Below are 20,704 nucleotides of genomic sequence, written 5' to 3'. Positions count from 1 at the left end.
GGTTTGAGGAGTTGATCACGGGAAAACCTTCTTGCCTTGGCTAAGGCCTCTTTGACCTCTTTGTGGTAATAACCTCTTGTAAGGAACCTGTGTGTCATACACTGTAGCGCTTCCTCACACTCGTCACTCCTACTACTGATTTCTGTCACCTGTCCTGCTAGTTAGAGATCAGGTATTTAAGGCTGATTTCCTGGTTCCTCTCCCCTCTCCCCAACAGCCTGGAGCCAGGAAGGCTGCTGGAAGCAGAAAGGGGAAACGCCTCTCACCAAACAGGTTAAATCATTCTGTTCCTTTTGTCTAAATCTGCAAAGTTCCTTATTTTTTGTTGTTGGAACTGGATAAGCCAGTCCAACCCCAGTTAGGGAAAACCTTAGTTAAGTTATCGCTCAGACGAGCAGGGTTTTTGTTTTCTTATGTATTATTTTGAATTCCATGTGGCAGTCTCAGTGCCTGGGACTGAATTAACCAGGCAATAACTGTTTAAAGGAACAGCACGTTACGCCTCGTCATTTAACCTACCCTAAAAGACCGTGTTCTAACAGTCCCGGACAGACGGCGGAGCCCCGGAGTAATTTATATATATATATATATATATATATATATATATATATATATATATATACAGTGGTCGACAAATCCCCAAACAATCTACTCGCCACCTAGTACCAAACGTGTGCTGCTTGGGCCAATAGGCGCTCGCCACGATGTTAAATCCACTCGCCCGGGGCGAGCAAATGTATAGGTTTGTCGAACACTGTATATATATATATATATATATATATATATATATATATATATATATATATATATATATATATATATATATATATATGTTTATATATATATATATGTTTATATATATATATATATGGCACACCTGTGAGCATGTGAACTGCATACGGGACAAGGGTTAATGCACAGCTCGCAAGCTGGCCCACTTTTCACCTTCACAAAGGTCCCTCAAATGAATTTCTCCCCTCAATCGAACCCCAAATACAATCTGTCACGAACAGCACACAAGTGAGCATGTGACTTCGATATGCAACCAGGGTTAATACACACAGCTACTATAGCTACTATAGCCAATTCCCCTTTCTTCTGCGCGAGGTACTTTCAATGAGTTAATATTGACCCCTTACGCAACTGCAATCATATCTATATGTTCTCACCACTCAAGAATTATGCAAATAAAACATGTATTAATATATCTGCCAGGATCTCAGGTCCTTGTTTATTATAGAAAAAAACTATGCACTTAACACACACACACACATTTGTTGTAGCAAAATGTGGCCGAAAATGTAAATACTCTCTCCAGAGCATGCAACATTTCATTCAGAGCCCCAAAGCATCACTTATTAAATGTTTTAATCTATATAAAAATACAGTGCTTAGATTACAGAAAAAAGATTACAAGATCATACAATTGCAGTAAATGCAGGACCGTTTCTTAAAATAACAAGATAAAACAGAAATCCCTATACACGACTTTGCCATATGTCAGGATTTTCTCCCAGAGAGGTCACTGGCTCAGACATGAGACTTCACGTGTTTGGTCCAAAACACCTCTGTTGAAATTTGGTTTTCATAATACCTTGCTAAATCTTATGTATTAACACACACATTACTAGCTAGCTCAAACTCCCACACCCACCACATCATGAATATATATTTATGTCAAAAAGAGTGCTACTGGGCATGGCAAATGTATACAACAAAAGACGGGTGCCCAATGCTACATCCAATTAACATTACTTAAAGTAATAAGTATAAAGTTGAAATACTTCAATAATAATAATATTTACTTGGTTATTTAGTTCATAGTTCTCAGTGTAGTGTAGGACCTGCATTCATTTTGGTTATACCTTGACGTGGTATGCAGGCTTTTGACGTTTTAGCCAAAGGGTTTAACTAAATAACCAAGTAAATATTATTATTATTATTGAAGTATTTAAACGTTATACTTACTACTTTGGATGTAGCATTGGGCACCCCTGTCTTTAGTTGTATAAATCTGATGTACTATGTTTTCCCCATTGAAAAAACTTAATCCCAGCCCTGTCATAAATCAACTGCGAGATTGACGGTTTTACGACAGAGTAAAAAAAAACATTCTACTAACTGACATTTGAGGTTTTCCTCAATATATAAATGCACTTATAACTTCCCTTCTCTAGTACCTAGACACACAAGTCACACAAATTGATTCAGGCGGTCATGATGGACGCAACAAGACTAAGTATTAGCATTTTGCCCCTAAATTTGAGCAACAAATGGATATCTGTCCCTTATTACTAGCTAGATCTCATGCGTCTGGCCTCATTGCATTCATCTCCTTGCCACGATTGCAGATATCGAAATTGTATACTTCAGAATAGCTGTCCATGATTACATATTTCATATCTTTTGGATAGTATTGGATAGTTACGCCTCGTGACACTCCATAGAACCCTTCCAGGAATGCTTTGAAAGTACCTTTAAACAATGTCCTGTTTATATTAGTGTCGAAGGAACATTCATTTACTCCCATCTCTGACAAAACATATGTTCTTATCTCTAGATTCTATCAGTCCTAAAACTAGGCCGGCCAAGGGTTTAACAGGCCATAAAACATTTATTTGTATTTTTTAAATCAAACTGTAACTACATTAATCCCTAATAATTATATTATCATGACACCACCCTCCACAAAATGAGCGAAAGGAGCTGACACGCTCACAGGAATATCGCCTTCACCTTGGCGTGATGAATCATGCATATCGTCCCAGTCAGGGGTCCATGTCCCTACTGGTTGTCTCTTTCTAGTAGTCTCTTCCTCTGGCTGTCTCTTAGGCTCTCTCTTTCTCTCTGAGAGCCTTGCTTTCTTCATTCCTTTTTTCTTCTGTTGGCTGTCCCTCTGTCTCTGCCTCTCTTCCTCTTGCCTCCTTATAATATGTTCTTGTATAGCGCTGCTAGTTTTATGTAGCGCTTTACAGTGACATTTTGCAGACACAGTCCCTGCCCCGTGGAGCTTACAATCTGTGTTATTGGTGTCTGAGGCACAGGGAGCTAAAGTGACTTTCCCAAGGTCACAAGGAGCCAATACCAGAAATTGAACCAGGTTCCCCTGCTTCAAACTCAGTGCCAGTCAGTGTCTTTACGCACTGAGCCACTCCTTCTCTTATTGTCTCTTTCTCTCTTTCCTAGTCTCTCTATCTCCTCGGTTGGCTATCTTTCTGCCTCGCTGTCTTTCTTCCTCCTTCTGTCTCTCTCTTCCTTTCCCAGCCTTTCTCTGTCTCTCCCTCAGCAGTCGGGGCCTGTGCTGACCTATCACTTCCCCCTAGGTCTGTAAGCACTGTCAGGTCCAGGGTGATGTGGTGAAAATGGAACCCCCCACTGTCCCCCACTTTGGGACAACACCCCTTTAGTACTTCCTCTGGGTTCCTAGGGATGAAAGGCTGTAATGGGAAGCTTTCTCTGCCACCCCACCCCCCCCCCCTTTGACACAATCCTCTTTGGAACCCCCGCCCCCCTGGGTTTTCTGTGATGGCGGGCTGAACTAGGAATATTTCTTTGCCCCCCACTCAGGTACACCCCTCCCTTAGTAACCCCCTCAATCTTCCCCTCTGGGTCTCCTGTAATGGGAGACTATCTCAGTCCCCCAGTTTGCTACAATTGGAGACTGATACAATGCCCTCTAAAGCTGGACACCAGACCTACTAAAACATGTTACTTAACTGCCATAGTTAATGCACGTTTAGCAATTGAATTGATAGCAACAACAAAGAGTGACAAACTGTACACCCACAAGTCTGAGATGCATTATTTCTAGTTTTAGAATTTCAAACTTATCTGTTGTGTCACTTGTGGTCTGCAAGACTGAGGGACATTGGATAACTTGGTTATTTCTCTTTGGGCTGGCAAGTCCGACCGTAATGAATTACGGGGTGTGATATAGCACAGTTTTCCTGCGATTGACATCTCGCAGCTCTCTGAGTTGTGCCTACATTTCTTGTAGATGGGTTTGCGAGTGTCCATGGGATGTTGTGGTCTCGTCTCGCCAGAACACACATTTCAGAAACATTCATGTGCATTTTCCTTGCTTAATTTGTTTTTCTTGCTACTGAGTATTTTATTGCGCTCCGAGTGTATGTAATATGTTTCATAAGTCGTTGCATTTCAATGGGTTTCTAGTGTCTCCAACACGAATATTGATATGACCTTTGTTGTTCACCTAAAATTTCCAAGGAGCAGTTGCATGTGGCAACATTGTTTATCGTCATTTCAAAATTCACAGCTTGCTACCAAAATAGACTTTAAATAATTAGTCATTTACACATTTGATAACCTTTTCCTGTAATTGTTTAAAAATCATTTAGATTGTAAGTTCTTCTTTCTACTATTGTTTACGTTGTTTTATTTTAGTTTATATTTTTAAATATCACATTTTGCATAATAACTCTGTAAATTGCTTCATACCTGGCTGGAGCGTTCTAAATAAAATATATATGTTGCCTGAGACATTATAGGAGCTCTTGGCATCGATGCCTTTTCCATGTGAACAACTCGTTATCTTACATTCTCATGACAGCATTGTGCAAAGAAAGAATTTTGTACTGAAAGGGTTCTTAGCAGTTGGCTGGTAACAGTCCTTCAGAGATATTTCAATGATGTTCCCATCGCCCTGCCAAGTGAATGTCATTGCTGCTTTTAACCAAAGATTAAACCCGAATTAACATTTTATATTTCTTCCCTTCTTTTTCAGATGTTACCAGGACAATGGGCAGCAAAAGTATCAAGGAGCTAAGGTATAAGCAATAAAATTATGAAGGATACAGTCAAGAATATAAGGGAATTTTCCACATACTGCAATACAATAAATGACAATGAGGCAGAAAGAGAGGTGTTTGAGGAGCAAGTTAGAAAAGCAAGTTAGGTTAGAGTAAACAATGGGAACGAACTAAAAATTGGACTACACTATAAGGCTTATTCTATAAGTCAAGAAACTGTACAGAGAGACCTTGCTCGCACCCCTTGGTGGTAAATGCGTGCTGCCTAGGGAGAATAGCCGATAGAGTAAGGTAGATGTACCTAAAGAAGGTACATAAGATCCCTGATATAGGCGCACTGCGGACCTTTATGTAATAATGATGCGGTCAGAGGTGAAGAATATGTATAAAAAAACACTTTATTAATAAATTCAGTTTGCCTGCCTTTCTAAAGGCATATGATACAACATATATATATATATATATATATATATATATATATATATATATATAGTATCTATTTACTACAAGCCTCATTTATCAAGCTCAATATACATAGTGTGTCTGCCTTTTTAAAGGCAGAGGATACAATAAAACCTTATAGTATTCACCCACTGCAAATTTTATGTTTATACTTGCTATATGTATACCTACTTCTGAGCATATGGAGTCTATGAAAGTGTGATGCAATGCATTTTTTCCAATGCTATAACTAGCCTCACAAACTCTTCCTGCAACACGCTGGAAAAAGAAATGTATATACCTGTCACACCACACGAGACCAGAGTGTATCTGCCACCAGAATAGACCTACTATTACTACACTTACCGTAGAGCATACGCAGCTTATTTGCCTGTTTAAAGGCAGAGGAGACAATACTACTGAATATGGTTCATCTATTAGGATAATATACTTACTATACACAGACCTACCTCAGAGTATATGCAGCCAATGAGCTGATGGTGCAGCCCATTCACGTTAGCGGTACACACAGTCTCGTGACTTGGTTGTTTGGTTTCTCTGATAGATTGGCACACCTGCTATGTCAACATCAACATATTTATAAAACTACGCGTTATCCCATTACGCCCTGTAGCAGGCAGTAGATCTGCCCTTTGAGGCTCCGCTCAATAAAGATTTAATATACCGAAGTGTCATTTACTCCATAAACTCCCACTACACACGATGGATATGTCTATACAGTGCAAGGAAAAATCAAGCGCAAATAATATCACAACAAATCAAAGGTAACACTGATGATATACAGTAGAGGCAGCGATTATTCTAACAAAAACCAGTGGCAATTCCCCAAAAGACCCAGGTACACCCAGGTACATTCTGAATACATTTCCTTAAACTAGCCCCAGCATTTTTCATTGATTAATGGCCTATCAGATTAACAGCGGGGGTCCCTGGCAGTCCCATTCAAACTGAATTGGACTGCCAGGGATCCCTGCTGTGTTAATCCTATGGGTCGTTAGTCAATGCAGAAATGCCTTAAATGTGCCTCAAACTAGCCCAGAACATACCCAGCACATACCCTGAATGTAACCCGGCTAGTTTAAGGCAAATGTTAGAATAAGTGTTGCCTCTACTGTACTATCCTTAATGAATGCAGCTCCTGACGTAGAATTCAAACCAAATTCAATCAGCAAACAAAGGAGAAACAGGTGCGCAAATCACATCAGGACATGTAAGAGAGAGTAAAAACACCAAATAGTGCAATATTGTCTACTTCAGCAAATTAGCTTCAATGCTGGAAGTTCTATAAAATTTGCACTCACGTGTTTAACGTGAAATCAGAGCGTTGTGGTTATTCAAAGTTACCAACTTATGTCTCCAGACAGGTACTCCAGATCCACATAGAGAGGGGGAAATTCCATATACGAAAAGAGGGAAAAAGCAAAATAGTATAGTACTGTTTTTAATGTTAAAAACACAAAGTATTCCACTTACATAAGTGCCTTTGTTTGAGAGCATTCAGACGACACTGTGTCACAGGGTCAGACAAAATATTCACAGCTACAGCATCCGCTCCACGGCCGTCACAGCAGGTACTGGGCTGATTAAAGTTGTCCTCCACTCCAGATGTCATCAACAAGGGCTCCTTTAGTGGTAACTGATATCACCCAACACGTGTTTCCACTGTAAAGTCTTCCTCAGGGGCTAATCTTCATATGTCTATACAGGAATTACTGTACACCCTGTGAATCTTTCTGGCATACACTGCTTTTGGAGCATCTCCATAAGAGATATACATCTCCAAAAGCATTACCAGACTATTAGATACTTTAAACAAGAATAATAGGAACATTGATACTGAGTAACTTTAGTCAGCTGTACACCCTAATAGAGGGTATACACCAGTTTTTAATTACATTTGAATTTATTAATAAAGTGTTTTTTTATACACATATTCTTCACCTCTGACCGCATCATTATTACATAAAGGTCCGCAGTGCGCCTATATCAGGGATCTTATGTACCTTCATTAGGTACATCTACCTTACCTTATTCTATAAGTCTCCATTTTTCGGAGCGTTGCTATGATGGTATTCAGAAAGCCTTGATTACCTGTGATAGCAAAACTCCAAAATGGGCGAGTAGCCGGCGACGTGATGATTGCCTCTCTCAAAAGGCCTCTGCCCGGCGATGTGGTGATCGCCTCTCTCAAAAGGGCTCACCCGAAGATTTGTTCCAGCTGCAGAGAGAGCTGCCGCTCCCTCCACATATCGCAGGCTTTTAATATAAATTGTAATACTACTGTACGTGAGCAGGGGGTCTCCGGAGTAGATAAGCGTTGATTTCAAGTCCGGGAGCCCCCTGCTTCCCGAGATACAGGCTCTGTTATGGGGTGCCGGTATCTTCTATGCATTTAAATGTCTCGCTTCACATGTCTGTGGGATTTAAATAGTAGTAGGGGATGAAGGGGGAATTAGTCCCAGGGAGGGTTGTTAAGCCTGCCTGGAAGGTTGCGGGAGGAGTTAACCCCTTCACTACCATAATGGTGGGAACCGCTATGGCAATGAAGGGGTTAACCAGTCCCCCTACCCCCCACCGCCCCCACCGGAAGGCCTAAACACCCACCCTTGGGGCTACTTCTTTCTTCACCCAATCCCTCTACCCCCAATCAACAAATATAAACACAACAAACTTCCCCCCATCCCCCAACACATACAGTACATTAATGGGCAAAATTACTGTTATCCAGATATGGATAACAGCTCATTTGCCCATTATAAAATCAAACACTAGCCAGCATAAATAAAGTAAATAAAACGTTCTTCTTACCCCTGCCATCGTGAAGGGCGTCCTCGTCAGCATACTCCAGGTCCATGTTCTCTGTTGCCAGCAAGAGTACATGAAAAAATACAATCTAATGGCCCCTAAACCCTTAATCACCTTAGCAATTAATAACTGTAATAGTAATTAAGGGTGTAACCCACCCTCTCCCGCTACCCACCCGGGAGGCCTAACCACCCACCCCGAGCCCACTGTATTCACCCTCTACCCATTGATTGGCACATTTTCTCAACACATACTCTCTTTTAGAACCTTTACAATCTGGCTTCTGCACTGCTCACTCCACAGACACAGCCCTCACTAAAATTACTAATGACCTCCATGCTGTCAAAGACAGAGGTCATTACACTCTGCTCATATTACTTGACCTCTCTGCAGCGTTTGATATTGTGGACCATCCTCTTCTCCTTCACATTCTCCATACTCTTGGTATTCGTAACAAAGCTTTATCCTGGATCTCCTCTTACCTCTGCCATCGTACTTGTATTGTATTGTATGTCTTTATTTATGTACTTTCATTGTCTCTTTTGCTAATACCTCCTCCTCTATCGATCTCTCTTTGGGGGTACCCCAGGTCCTGGCACCTCTTCTCTTTTCTCTTTAAACAATCTCTCTAGCTGACCTAATTACATATCTTGGGTTCAAATATCACCTCTATGCTGATGGCGCACAAATGTGCTTTTCTACCCCTGACCTTCCACTTGCTGTACAGACTAACGTTTCTGAATGTCTCTCTGCTATATCATCCTGGATGGCCCTCCGCCGACTTAAACTTAACATGGCAAAAACAGAGCTCTTTATACTTCCTCTCAAACCTGGCCCTACTACCTCCTTCCACATTAGTGTTGGAAGTACTATCATTCACCCAGTAGTCCAAGCACGCTGCCTAGGGGTCACACTCGACTCCTCTCTCACATTCTCCTCTCACATTCAAAAGGTAGCCAAAACCAGTCATTTTTTCCTCCACAGTATTACAAAGATACACCCTTTCCTCTGTTGTTCGACTGCAAAAACTCTGACTCAGGCCCTCATTCTCTCCCGCCTCGACTACTGGAACCTCCTGCTGTCCAGCCTTCCTGCCTCTCACCTGTCTCCCCTACAATCTATCCTAAATGCTGCTGCCTGAATCACTCTACTCTTTCCTAAATCTGTCTCAGCGTCTCCCCTGCTGAAATCCCTCTCCTGGCTTCCTATCAAATCCCGTATCACCCAGTCAATTCTCCTCCTCTCTTTTAAAGCTTTACACTCTTCTGCTCCTCCTTACATCTCAACCCTAATTTCTCGCTATACACCATCACGACTCTTGTGTTCTGCACAAGGATGTCTTCTCTCTACCCCTTCTGTATCTAAAGCCCTCTCCCGCCTTAAGCCTTTCTCACTGACTGCCCCACACCTTTGGAATGCCATTCCTCTCAACATCCGATAAGCAGCCTCTCTATCAACCTTTAAGACCCAACTCAACACACCTGCTTAAGGAAGCAGGTGAGTAGCTCTGAGTGCTAGATTTTCACTGTATACACAAACCTTGGCCCTTTGCAGATGTACTTACCAGAATGCCCTCCTACTATCTCTGTACGTCTTTTCTACCAACCAATTAGATTGTAAGCTCTTCGGAACAGGGACTCCCTTTCGAAAATGTTACTGTTATGTCGGAAGCACTTCTCCCCTTTATATGTTATTTATATTATTTGTTATTTTATGATTGTCATGTGTATTGCTGCTGTGAAGCACTATGTACATTAATGGCGCTATATAAATAACTAGTGTTCGACAAACCTGTTCCCCCACTCGCACCTGGCGAGTGGAAATTGGCTCGTGGCCAGTAGATTTCCCCTGCTCTGCAAAAAAAAAAAAATCCCCTGCTCAAAAAAAAAAAATCTCTCTAGCTCTGTGGTTCCCAATCTGTGCGCCGCGTGGCTGGCCTACAGGGACACCGCGAGTTTGTCTGTGTATTCCCCCTCGCAGCCCATCCGTCCTCTGCTGGAGACCAGCCCACCGCCCTACACTGGCAGGGAGAGGAGAAGCTGCAGCACGGAGAGGAAGCTCGCTCCCCCCTTCCTCCACCGGCAGCCAGGGACAGAGGAGAAGCTGCAGCAGGAAGAGAAAGCCAACCCCCCTCCCCCTCGCCTCACTCCAGTGCCTCCTGGACAGATAAGCCAGCCTACAGCATGGAGAGGAAGCTCCTCCCCTCAGCTGCAGGGAGAGAGAGAAGCCAGCTGGTGAGAGAGGTGAGAGAGACCTCGGCTGCAGGGATCCCCTCCCTCACCGCTCCACCCAGGAGCCATAGCCCCCCACAGTCTTCTGCGAACCCCCTCTCTGGCTGCCCACAAAACACCACCCCCAGGGTGCCAAAATACTGATCACCCCCCACACACACACACACGCGGCTGCACAGAGCCTCCCTGTAGCAGCACCCTTTCCCCTCCACTCCTGTGCTGCAGTTCCCCTGCACTTTACGCCCCTCATGCGTGTGTGTGTGTGTGTCTGTCTGTAAGTGTGTCTGTCTGTAAGTGTGTCTGTCTGTAAGTGTGTCTGTCTGTAAGTGTGTCTGTGTATGGGAGAGAAAGTGTGTCTGTGTATGGGAGAGAAAGTGTGTCTGTGTATGGGAGAGAAAGTGTGTCTGTGTATGGGAGAGAAAGTGTGTCTGGGTATGGGAGAGAAAGTTTGTCTGTGTATGGGAGAGAAAGTTTGTCTGTGTATGGGAGAGAAAGTTTGTCTGTGTATGGGAGAGAAAGTTTGTCTGTGTATGGGAGAGAAAGTTTGTCTGTGTATGGGAGAGAAAGTTTGTCTGTGTATGGGAGAGAAAGTTTGTCTATGTATGGGAGAGAAAGTGTGTCTTTGTGTGCAGGACATCAGAAGTACCCCCCCAATCAGTCATCCCCCCCACCCAATCACCCACCCAGTCAACTTGTTAGTCGTCACCCCACCCAGTCAGTCACCCAGTTAGTCACCCAACCCAGTCACCCACACCACCTCCCACCCAGTCACCCAGTCAGTCACAAGTCACCCAGTCAGTCACCCCACCCCCCACCCTGTCACCCAGTCAGTCACCCCACCCCCCCACTCTGTCACCCAGTCAGTCACCCCATCCCCACCCAGTCAGTCACCCCTCCCCCCAGTCACCCCTCCCACCCAGTATCTGTCTCCCTCTCTCTCACGCTCTGTCTGTTGCTCTCTCTTACACTTTCTCTCTCTCTCTGTCGCTCTCTCTTACTCTCTCTCTGGCGCTCTCTCTGTCTGGCGCTCTCTCTGTCTGGCGCTCTCTCTGTCTGGCGCTCTCTCTGTCTGGCGCTCTCTCTGTCTGGCGCTCTCTGGATATCTTATTTACCCTATATATCTTAACTGCCCTATACCTACATCGAAATAACCTATACTGCTTTCTTCCAGATCTGACTCAAGCTTCACATGGGAGATATCGGAATCCCCCCTAACCCAGAAGACAGGTAAGGAACACCTCCCCTCCAATTTATAACATTGCGGGAATGAGGGTACCTGGACATTGAGGGTAATACCAGGTGGGATTGCTGCTTTAGTTATTGTTAAGCAGAGGCATCCAGACACTGGTTAAAGGGTGCAGGAAACTAGTCATTCACATCTGGCTTTGTTTTCTAAATCCGACATTTATACACACACACACACACACACACACACACACACACACACACACACACACACACACACACACACACACACACCAAGGACTAATTGTAGTATAATGTAATACAATAAATAAAATTATGTCAAAAACGAATGTTATTCAATTTTTTTTTTAAAGCGGGGGTGGGGCTGGGGGCGGGACTAGGGGTGGGGCTGGGGGCAGGACTAGGGCACGGCTGGGGGTGGGACTAGGTGGCGAGTAGATTTTTTTGTTTGTTCGGCGAGTAGATTTTTGGGTGATTTGTCGACCACTGTAAATGACGATATACAATACAACACAGTGGTGCATCATGCGTATATAATGAGCATGATAAGCCACTATAGCAGTCAATGGTCAACCTAATACAAATAATTAAGGCCAAAAATGCACAAGAATAAAATAAATACAGAAGCACCTAAACACCCCAACAATAAAATAACTAAAAAGCCTAATAGTACACATCACTAAAATGTATCTATCACCAAAACAGTAATATAATTAAAATTGTTATTCCAAAACAGAACAATACAATTAAATAAACACCTATCCAAGCAAACTATTCAGGAAATAAAACCACTAGCCAACCAATTAAATAAATAAAAGCACTAGCCAACAAAACAATTAATTTAAACCACTAGCCAACAAAACAATTAATATAAAACGCTAACCAATCCTAAAATGAAGTAAAAACAATCAATTGAAAACAAGCATTTGCCAAAAAAAAACCATTGTCTATCACTGTATTTATCTGTACCCTAAAGGGGCACAGATTAATACATTAGTAGTCAATGGGCAAGCAAAAACATAAAAAGAAATAAATACAATACAAAAACCTGAAAAAAGACAATTGCATACATTCAATATTTATCTTATCTTTAGAAATCTTCACCCTCCGAATGCCGGCGTATCTGGAAGCGACAGGCAATGCATTTTTTGGCAAATGCTTGTTTTCAATTGATTTGTTATTTTTTCTATTTCTGTTTATTGTTTGGATTAAATTGTTTGGAATTTGGATGGCTTGCTTTTAGTACATTTTAGGATTGATTAGCATTTTATATTAATGCATTGTTTTGTTGGCTAGTGCTTTTATTTAATTGGTTGGCTAGCTGTTTATTTAGTTGTATTATGTTTTGGAATAACAATTTAAATTATTTTGCTGTTTTAGTGATTCATTTTATTGATGTGTACTATTAGGCGCTTTATTTCTTTTATTGTTAGTGTGTTTAGGTGCTTGTGTGTATCTTTTTTTTTATTGTGTATTCATGCTTTTTTAGGTTGCCCATTGACTGCTATACTGGCTTATCATGCCCATATTATGGTATGGTGTACCACTATGCTAATCAATGGGTAGAAGGTGGGTATAGTGGACCCAGGGTAGGTGGTTAGGCCTCCCGGTTGAGTAGCGGGGGACGGGGTTTAACTCCTTAATTATTCTAGTGGTTATTAACCGCTTAGGTGATTAAGGGGTTAGGAGCCAATAGATTGTATTTTTCCATGTACTCTTGCTGACAACGGAGGACATGGACCTGGAGTATGCTGATGAGGATGCCCTTCATTATGACAGGGGTAAGTAGAAAGTTTTATTTTATGCTGGTTGGCTAATGTTTGATTTCATTATTGGCAAATGCACCATTATCCATATGTGCATAATACAGCTGAACCCCGTTATAACGCAGTGCTCGGAGTCCACATAATGAGACCGCATTATAAGCGGGATCGTGTTAACCAGGATCATGAAATGGCTGCCGCGCGAGGGCTTACCCGGCATCGGCAGCTCTCTCCTCCACTCTGCAGCTCTCTCCTCCTCTCTGCTGCACCTCTCTCCTCCTCTCTGCTGCACCTCTCTCCTCCTCTCTGCTGCAGCTCTCTCCTCTCTGCTGCAGCTCTCTCCTCTCTGCTGCAGCTCTCTCCTCCTCTCTGCTGCAGCTCTCTCCTCCTCTCTGCTGCAGCTCTCTCCTCCTCTCTGCTGCAGCTCTCTCCTCCTCTCTGCTGCAGCTCTCTCCTCTCTGCTGCATCAGGATGCATCCTCGCCGCCTTCTCAGCATGTTCTCTCCAGCTTCACACCAACTTTTCCTGGCGTGAGGATTTTGGGAGAACTCGCCATTCTAGAGCTGCGATTAGTCTCGATAAACTAATCGAGGCTACTAGAATTGCACGAGTTTCAGATCCTGCCTGTAAGTGGCTTATTGCCGCTCGCCCAGCGATGTGTTTTGGATGAGAGCTGAAATTGGCGATTCATGTCGTCATCTCCCAATTATCGAGGGTTACTGAATAGCAGTAGGTATTTGGGCCGAAAAGGCCTCGATAAGTGGGTTATTGAGGCTTATAGAATAGGCCCCAAGGTCTTGTAGGATTAAGGGATTCTTTAATACAGTGCATTGCTTGGGGAGAATTAAAGAATTAATGACATTAATTAAATAGAGAATTTAATTTTGTGAAAGGGCAAAGATGACACTCAGACAACAGGCTTGGGAGATGTGTGAAATAATGTAATTGGTGGCTGTGATTAAAGTGTCAGATTTTATTGGGATTCTGTTTTGGCATGTTTGGTTTGAAGTGTTGGAACCTCCTCAACAAAGAGATAGCCGAAAGGCTGGTTGTGACCCAAGAATGGAGAATGGGTGAAGAAAAGCAACAACCACATATGATCAGGATATCAAGTATAATGGTAACCTAATTATCGTATCAATCAAAGAGGAGTGGCAGAGGGTGAAAGGCTGAGTGAGTAATGAGTACCATTAGAAGAGTAGGAAGAGAAAACCAACTAAAATTCTTCAGTGCATAACAGTCCCAGCACAGCTGTTGGAGCAAAATCCAGGTTTGTGAGTGTCAAGACTGGGTATGAGGAGAGTGAATCCTTCACCTGGCTGTAGACAAGGTTTTTCAGAACAGCCAAGCCAAAAACAAAGAAGAAAGATGGGGACGCCAACAGATATTGTATATAGCAGGTGATAGCAACAAGTCTGAGGATGGAGTTGAAAGATGGGCTGAAGTTTGAATTTTAGAATCTGGGAGCAAATAAGGGGGGAGAGGCAAGATTATTTAAATTGCAAAAGCGGTCAGCCCTGTTAATTTGTAGTGAAGGAAAGCGGTATCTAATCTTTAATTATATGATGTGATTATGTGGTGTGTTAAAGTTACAAGACGCAATACATTTCTCATGCAACCATGTGACCTCCAACACCAGTGACCATCTGTTTATTAAGGAAGAATTGTCAATTATTTCAGCTTAGTGTATGTTCTATTGTGATGCAGTTAAATGGAATTGTTGGGGGGAGAGGGGAGAATAAAAGCGCAATTTTTAAACACAGTCATATTTTAGAGTGGGCATCAGTTTCTTATTTATCCATCAGTTTGTACCCTTACTACTCATTAGTGCTTCTACATCAGGAGTTGCCAACTCAAGTCCTCAAGGGCCACCAACAGGCCAGGTATTAGGAATATCCCTCCTTCAGCACAGGTGGCTCAGTCATAATGACGCCACTGATTGAGCCACCTGTGCTGAAGCAGGATATCCTGAAAACATGACCTGTCGTGGCCCTTGAGGACTGACGTTGGCCACCGATCTGCAGCAAGGCTGGGATTAGATGTGTGCCCGCCACACATTGATAAGCTGTGTGATGTTGGGGAATAAAAAGACGGGAGAATCAGGTAAAGCAACTTGGGATGCTCCTAAAAACAGGGGTCTAGAGTAAAGGAAATGAAAAACAGGTTGTTAAAAGCAAGAAATCCTGGTCAAAGAGTAGCAATATGCAAAAGGGAGCCAAGCACGCCAAACGATTGAAAAATCATTTGGTATGCTTGGCTCCCTTTTGATGTTGGGGAGTCCCATGTTTCTTTGTATGTGTGCCACAGGGGAAGGTAACATATTGTATGTATGTATGCCTTTATTTATTTAGCACCATTAATGTACACTGGCGACACACTTTATTCGAGCTCGGCTAGTCCCACGAATTCGGGTATACCCGGGTGTATTGAGGTTTGTGACTGTTTTCTGCCCGAGTGCATTGGGTTATTTTCCAGGCAGGGATTGAAGCATTTTATTCCCGCTGGCTGCAATACTGCACAGTATATATATATATACTGCATTACAATTCATGAATTTATGCCATCTGGTAGACACGTGAAGCATTGCAGCCTATTAAATCCTAATCATTATCATTTAACAGATCAGCCGCCCGTCAGCCAGGCATGAACCCAGGCTGGGAAGGCAAACGCAACGGGGCTTGTCAGAGGTGAGGAGCGGCGCATTCCAGGTATCTGCCAGGTACATACTGGGTATTTGCTCGAATAAAGTGTGTCGGTGCAGTACATAGCACTTCACAGTAGTAATACAAGTGACAATCATATAAATAACAAATAACAGATCATGGGAATAAGTGCTTCAGACATAAAAATGACATTTTGGAAGAGGAGTCCCTGCTCCGAAGAGAAAAACATTGGCAGAATGCGCACTGAGCAGCTAAAACATATCTTTATTTAAAAACAAAAAAAAACACAAAGGGTTAACATACACAATAAAACCAAAGCATAGGCAATGATTACTATGCTAAAATAATAATCACATTAATAGTAAATAAATAAATAAACTTACAATTGCCCAAAAAGCAAGGGATAATGTTGGAGAGCTCTGTTTACACAGCTGGGTGCAGTGGATGTAAATGGTCCGGACCAACACTGCTCACTCACGCCGCAAACAACCTCACTTCCCCAAACAAGTCCCTCTGTAGTTTGATGTCCACGAAGCAGCCTCACATGCGAAATGCGTAGAGGTCACGTGAGGCTGCTTCGTGGACATCAAACTACGGAGGGACTTGTTTGGGGAAGTGAGGTTGTTTTGCGGCGTGAGTGAGCAGTGTTGGTCCGGACCATTTACATCCACTGCACCCAGCTGTGTAAACAGAGCTCTCCAACATTATCCCTTGCTTTTTGGGCAATTGTAAGTTTATTTATTTATTTACTATTAATGTGATTATTATTTTAGCATAGTAATCATTGCCTATGCTTTGGTTTTATTGTGTATGTTAACCCTTTGTGTGTGTCTTTTTTTTAAAATATGTTTTAGCTGCTCAGTGCGCCTTCTGAATCTTTTTCCCTGTTTTGTGAGTCTCCTGCAAAGGAGCTTACTTCTTAATAGGGGGTAGTGAAGTCCCTACGGCAGACGTCTGCAAGAGTTTAAGTTTTACAGTGCTACGTCACTTTGGGACAGCACCAGCGCGGAGCAACACTTCCCTGCTCCGAAGAGCTTACAATCAAATTGGTAGGTAGGAAGAACATACAGAGACAGTATGAGGGCGTTCTGGTAAGTGCGTCTGCAGGGGGCCAAGCTTTATGTATCCAGTATTAGCCACGGTGCTACTCTTATGCTCCTTTTAAGCAAGTGTGTCTTAAAGTTCTTGTTGTATTCCCTTCTCTGCTCCGCAATGAATAACACAATGAATAACACAACTATCTATTTGCTTCCTCAGAGAAGCGCTGGAAAAGGAAACTAGGGAAACAAAGAAACTGCAGCAAGAGGTGGAACAAGCCACAAAGTATGCCTTAGACAAGCTTTCCCAGTCTTACCATGAGCGCGGCTGCGAGCACGTTTCTGACGACCACTACACTCCAACTGGAGGTATTTTGTTCCCCTCTCCTGGAGGAATTTTGTGTTCAGATTTTGAATAGCCATGCACATGACTTCAGAATGGTTGTAAAGAAGAGCCACACCACACACACACACCACACACACACACACCACACACACACACACACACACACACACACACACTTCTAATCTATTCTGTCCCCTTCTGATACAATATATGGAAGTAGTAAAAACATTGAAACTGATGGCAGATCAGAGCAGCTTGATCCACTTAGTCTGCCCATATGTCACTGTTGAAGGTTAGAAGTTTTTGTTGTAGGCTATTTAATTACATGTTCCACCGGCAGCAAAAGGGTTTAAAAAAATAATGAATAATGTATTGCATGGAAATGGCAAACACATTTGGATCCCTTTTTGTGCTAGAGTGGCCCAGCAACAAATTGCATTGCTCTTCAAATGGTTCAGCTGTTGGGGATGACGTAAGTTACCAAGGCTGAGCTCCAAGATTTAAGGAGCTTTTTATCATATCAAAATTATCCCTGCAACACTAGTGCCAAATTTAAAACCGGATTTATAAAAAAAAAAAATTAAAAAAGGAGGATAGAAGAGTATCACACCAAATATAGTGAAAATATAATTTTTTTAAAAACAAGTTTTGGGGCTACAGGGATGGTTCATCATCATAGGTAGACAATAGCAAATAAAGTCTCTTTTTACCAAATAAGTAAACATGGGAAGGATATTGATCCAGGGAGAAATATGATTGCCATTACTGGAGTCGGGAAGGAATTTATTTTTCCCCTTATGAGATAGCATCGGATGATATATCACTGCGGGTTTTTTGTTTGCCTTCCTGTGGATCAAAATACTGTAAATACAAATATAGGATAAGTATCTGTTGTCTAAATTTAGCATAGTTGGCCTTAATGGTCTCTCTTTAACCAAATCTACTGTGTAACTAACTATGTAACTATATGTGGCTTCATGACAAAATGGCGCTGCTCCTTAAAGCATGTTGCATTCCATTTTTTTAATGTGATATTGGACGCATAATGGCTTAGCACAGTTTAGCATTGTTACTTGTTCGTCCTGTATTACTTCTTCCTTTACATTTGTGCATTATTTCATATGAAAATTGGCGTCGAGTTTAACACACACTATTTTAGTTTACTGCGCAGTGGTACTGTAATTGTGTGCATTTCTCAAAGAAAATCTCCCACATTGGAAGCAACATGTTTTTTTGTTTTTTTTCTCAATCAATTTGATAGCTGTTTTATTTATTCACCATAATTGCACCAACTTTTAAGCACTGATAAATTCTCTTTATGGGTGACTTAGTCCTTAAGCATTTGTCATTACTTTTTTTTTTTTAACAGTGGGTGCTACCAGTTCACTTGTGGGTAATCACAAGTGGATGCCATCACCACCTCTCCATAACTCCATGTTACAAAGCTCCTTGACTGCCTCTGGTCACACAAGTCCTATCAAAAGCAGTCTGATGTCCAAATACGACCCGGTGCGCGATAGCCTGAGAGGAAGCAGCACATGTGCAGAAAAACCACCTCTCAAGGAAGTGCTGGAAGATTATGACTCACAATTTAAAAGCGCACAAAAGAAGTTAAATGAAGTAAGTTACAAGCTCTCATCAGCAAATTCAGGTCCCATATTTAACACACTGTGCATTTGTTGTAACTTTGTTTGGAAGATTTAACATTATTCAATTGAATAGGGCTTCAGTTTGCCCAAGTAAGTTGGCTTCACTGCATATTTAATAGGCCATAGCAAAAGATGTTTCCATCATTATGAAATGATAGAACATTTTCTACTATTATAAAATAAAGAGACCTTCGTATATTTTGTTGTTCACCATCAGAATATGAATCTTAATAGTACAATGGTTTCAGTATAAATAAAGTATTTGATGTGAGATCACTATGCTTTATGCAGTTAGAGAACAAACTATCCGTCATGGTCTTAGATTTGTCCTGTTTACTCACAGCATTGCAGCTTCTTGGCATCATGTAGTTCACTGCGAAACAGAAAGATGCTGCCTCTGATGTGAACATCTGAATAGCTGAAAATCCAAGTGCTGTAAAGCACAGACATCATCGGTCGTGTATTAAAAGTAGCAAAACTGGGGAAATACCTGTGCAAAAAAGTACACCAGCTTTAGCAAAGTAAATAATCCAATTTCATACAGTGAAGCAACTATAGCCTTCCCTCCCATTGGCCGTTTTCCAACTTACCAGAATGCCCTGTTTTCGCCCAAATGATCAAACTTTTTTGTAATTTCTATGCTTTCTTGGAGCCTCTGCAAAACTCTACACAAACAACTGAGACCGCTCTCACTAAAGTAGCGAGTGATCTCCATGAAGTGAAATCTAAAGGTCACTTTTCCATGCTTATTCTACTTTATCTGTCTGCTGCTTTAATATTGTTGACCTCTTTTTTCTTATTTAGATTCTGCCCCTCCTTGATATCAGAAACATAGCAATTGAAATACACTTAGTGAGCCCACCCAAACCCACAGTATTATATATCTATTTTCTTAAAAATGCTAACTAGAGTGCTACTGGGAAAGTGACCTAAAATATACAACCGTAAACAATAAAGAAGCCTCAATGCCCATCCTACAGTATATGATGTGTTACAGGACGTTTGAGCGCAAACCCAAATCAAATACTCAAATAGTGAAAAAATGTGATAAAAATACAAATAAATATTACCAAGATGCAGATGCAGCTGGCGTGAGGACGTCACAAAAAAAACACAAAGCGCAAGAACTCCACTCAGATATGGTGTGGTGTTGATCAGGCAAGGAATCTGGTAAGATGCAGCTGGTACTGTATTACAATACAAGTTCTAGAGCACAGAGCTCATTACACACATGTTCACGGAATAACACAGGCAGTTTGACCACTCTGGGTCCTGTAGTGCTGTGTCTAGTTGTGCTGTGTAGTCCACTACACAGCACAACTAGACACAGCACTACAGGAACCAGAGTGGTCAAACCGCCTGTTTTACTCCGTGAACATGTGTGTAATGAGCTCTGTGCTCTAGAACTTTTATTGTAATAAATTGTGTTGCACTATATTTTTACTTTTCTCTCTTGCAAACCATACTGAGAGTACTAGCTGCATCTTACCAAAGTCCTTGCCTGATCAATACCACACCATATCTGAGAGGAGTTCTTGCGCTTTGTGTGTTTTTTTGTAACATCCTATATGATAAATTATTTAATTAAGTGGTATATTTAGGGTAGAGATAACTTTTGCGCAGGACCGGTGCAACCCCAAGGCGGTACCAATTTTTTAATTATGTTTTTAAGTGCACTGTAGCTCACAAACAGCATATATAATGCTTCAAAATGTTAATCCCTTAGGCACTGCATACATAACACGCATCCCATGCTATTGAGTATATTATTGT

General features: G+C 41.9%; 1 protein-coding gene across 6 annotated transcripts in view; it reads left to right on the top strand.

Annotated features, from left to right (window-relative positions):
* The window catches only part of CCDC158 (coiled-coil domain containing 158), a 132,629-nt gene that overhangs the window by 21,829 nt on the left and 90,096 nt on the right, over positions 1-20,704 (top strand). For all 6 annotated transcript variants that reach the window (XM_075606726.1, XM_075606718.1, XM_075606717.1 and 3 more), the window contains exons 2-4: positions 4,745-4,787; positions 17,157-17,305; positions 18,652-18,902. In XM_075606726.1, the coding sequence (XP_075462841.1) occupies positions 4,759-4,787; positions 17,157-17,305; positions 18,652-18,902 (429 nt within the window). In that variant the 5' untranslated portion in view covers positions 4,745-4,758. The remainder of the gene's footprint in view (positions 1-4,744; positions 4,788-17,156; positions 17,306-18,651; positions 18,903-20,704) is intronic.

The sequence above is a fragment of the Ascaphus truei genome, chromosome 1 (genome assembly GCF_040206685.1).
Source record: "Ascaphus truei isolate aAscTru1 chromosome 1, aAscTru1.hap1, whole genome shotgun sequence".
Classification (NCBI taxonomy): Eukaryota; Metazoa; Chordata; class Amphibia; order Anura; family Ascaphidae; genus Ascaphus; species Ascaphus truei.
The sequence above is the reverse complement of the archived record's forward strand: the minus strand, read 5'-3'. Positions and strand labels throughout refer to the sequence as shown.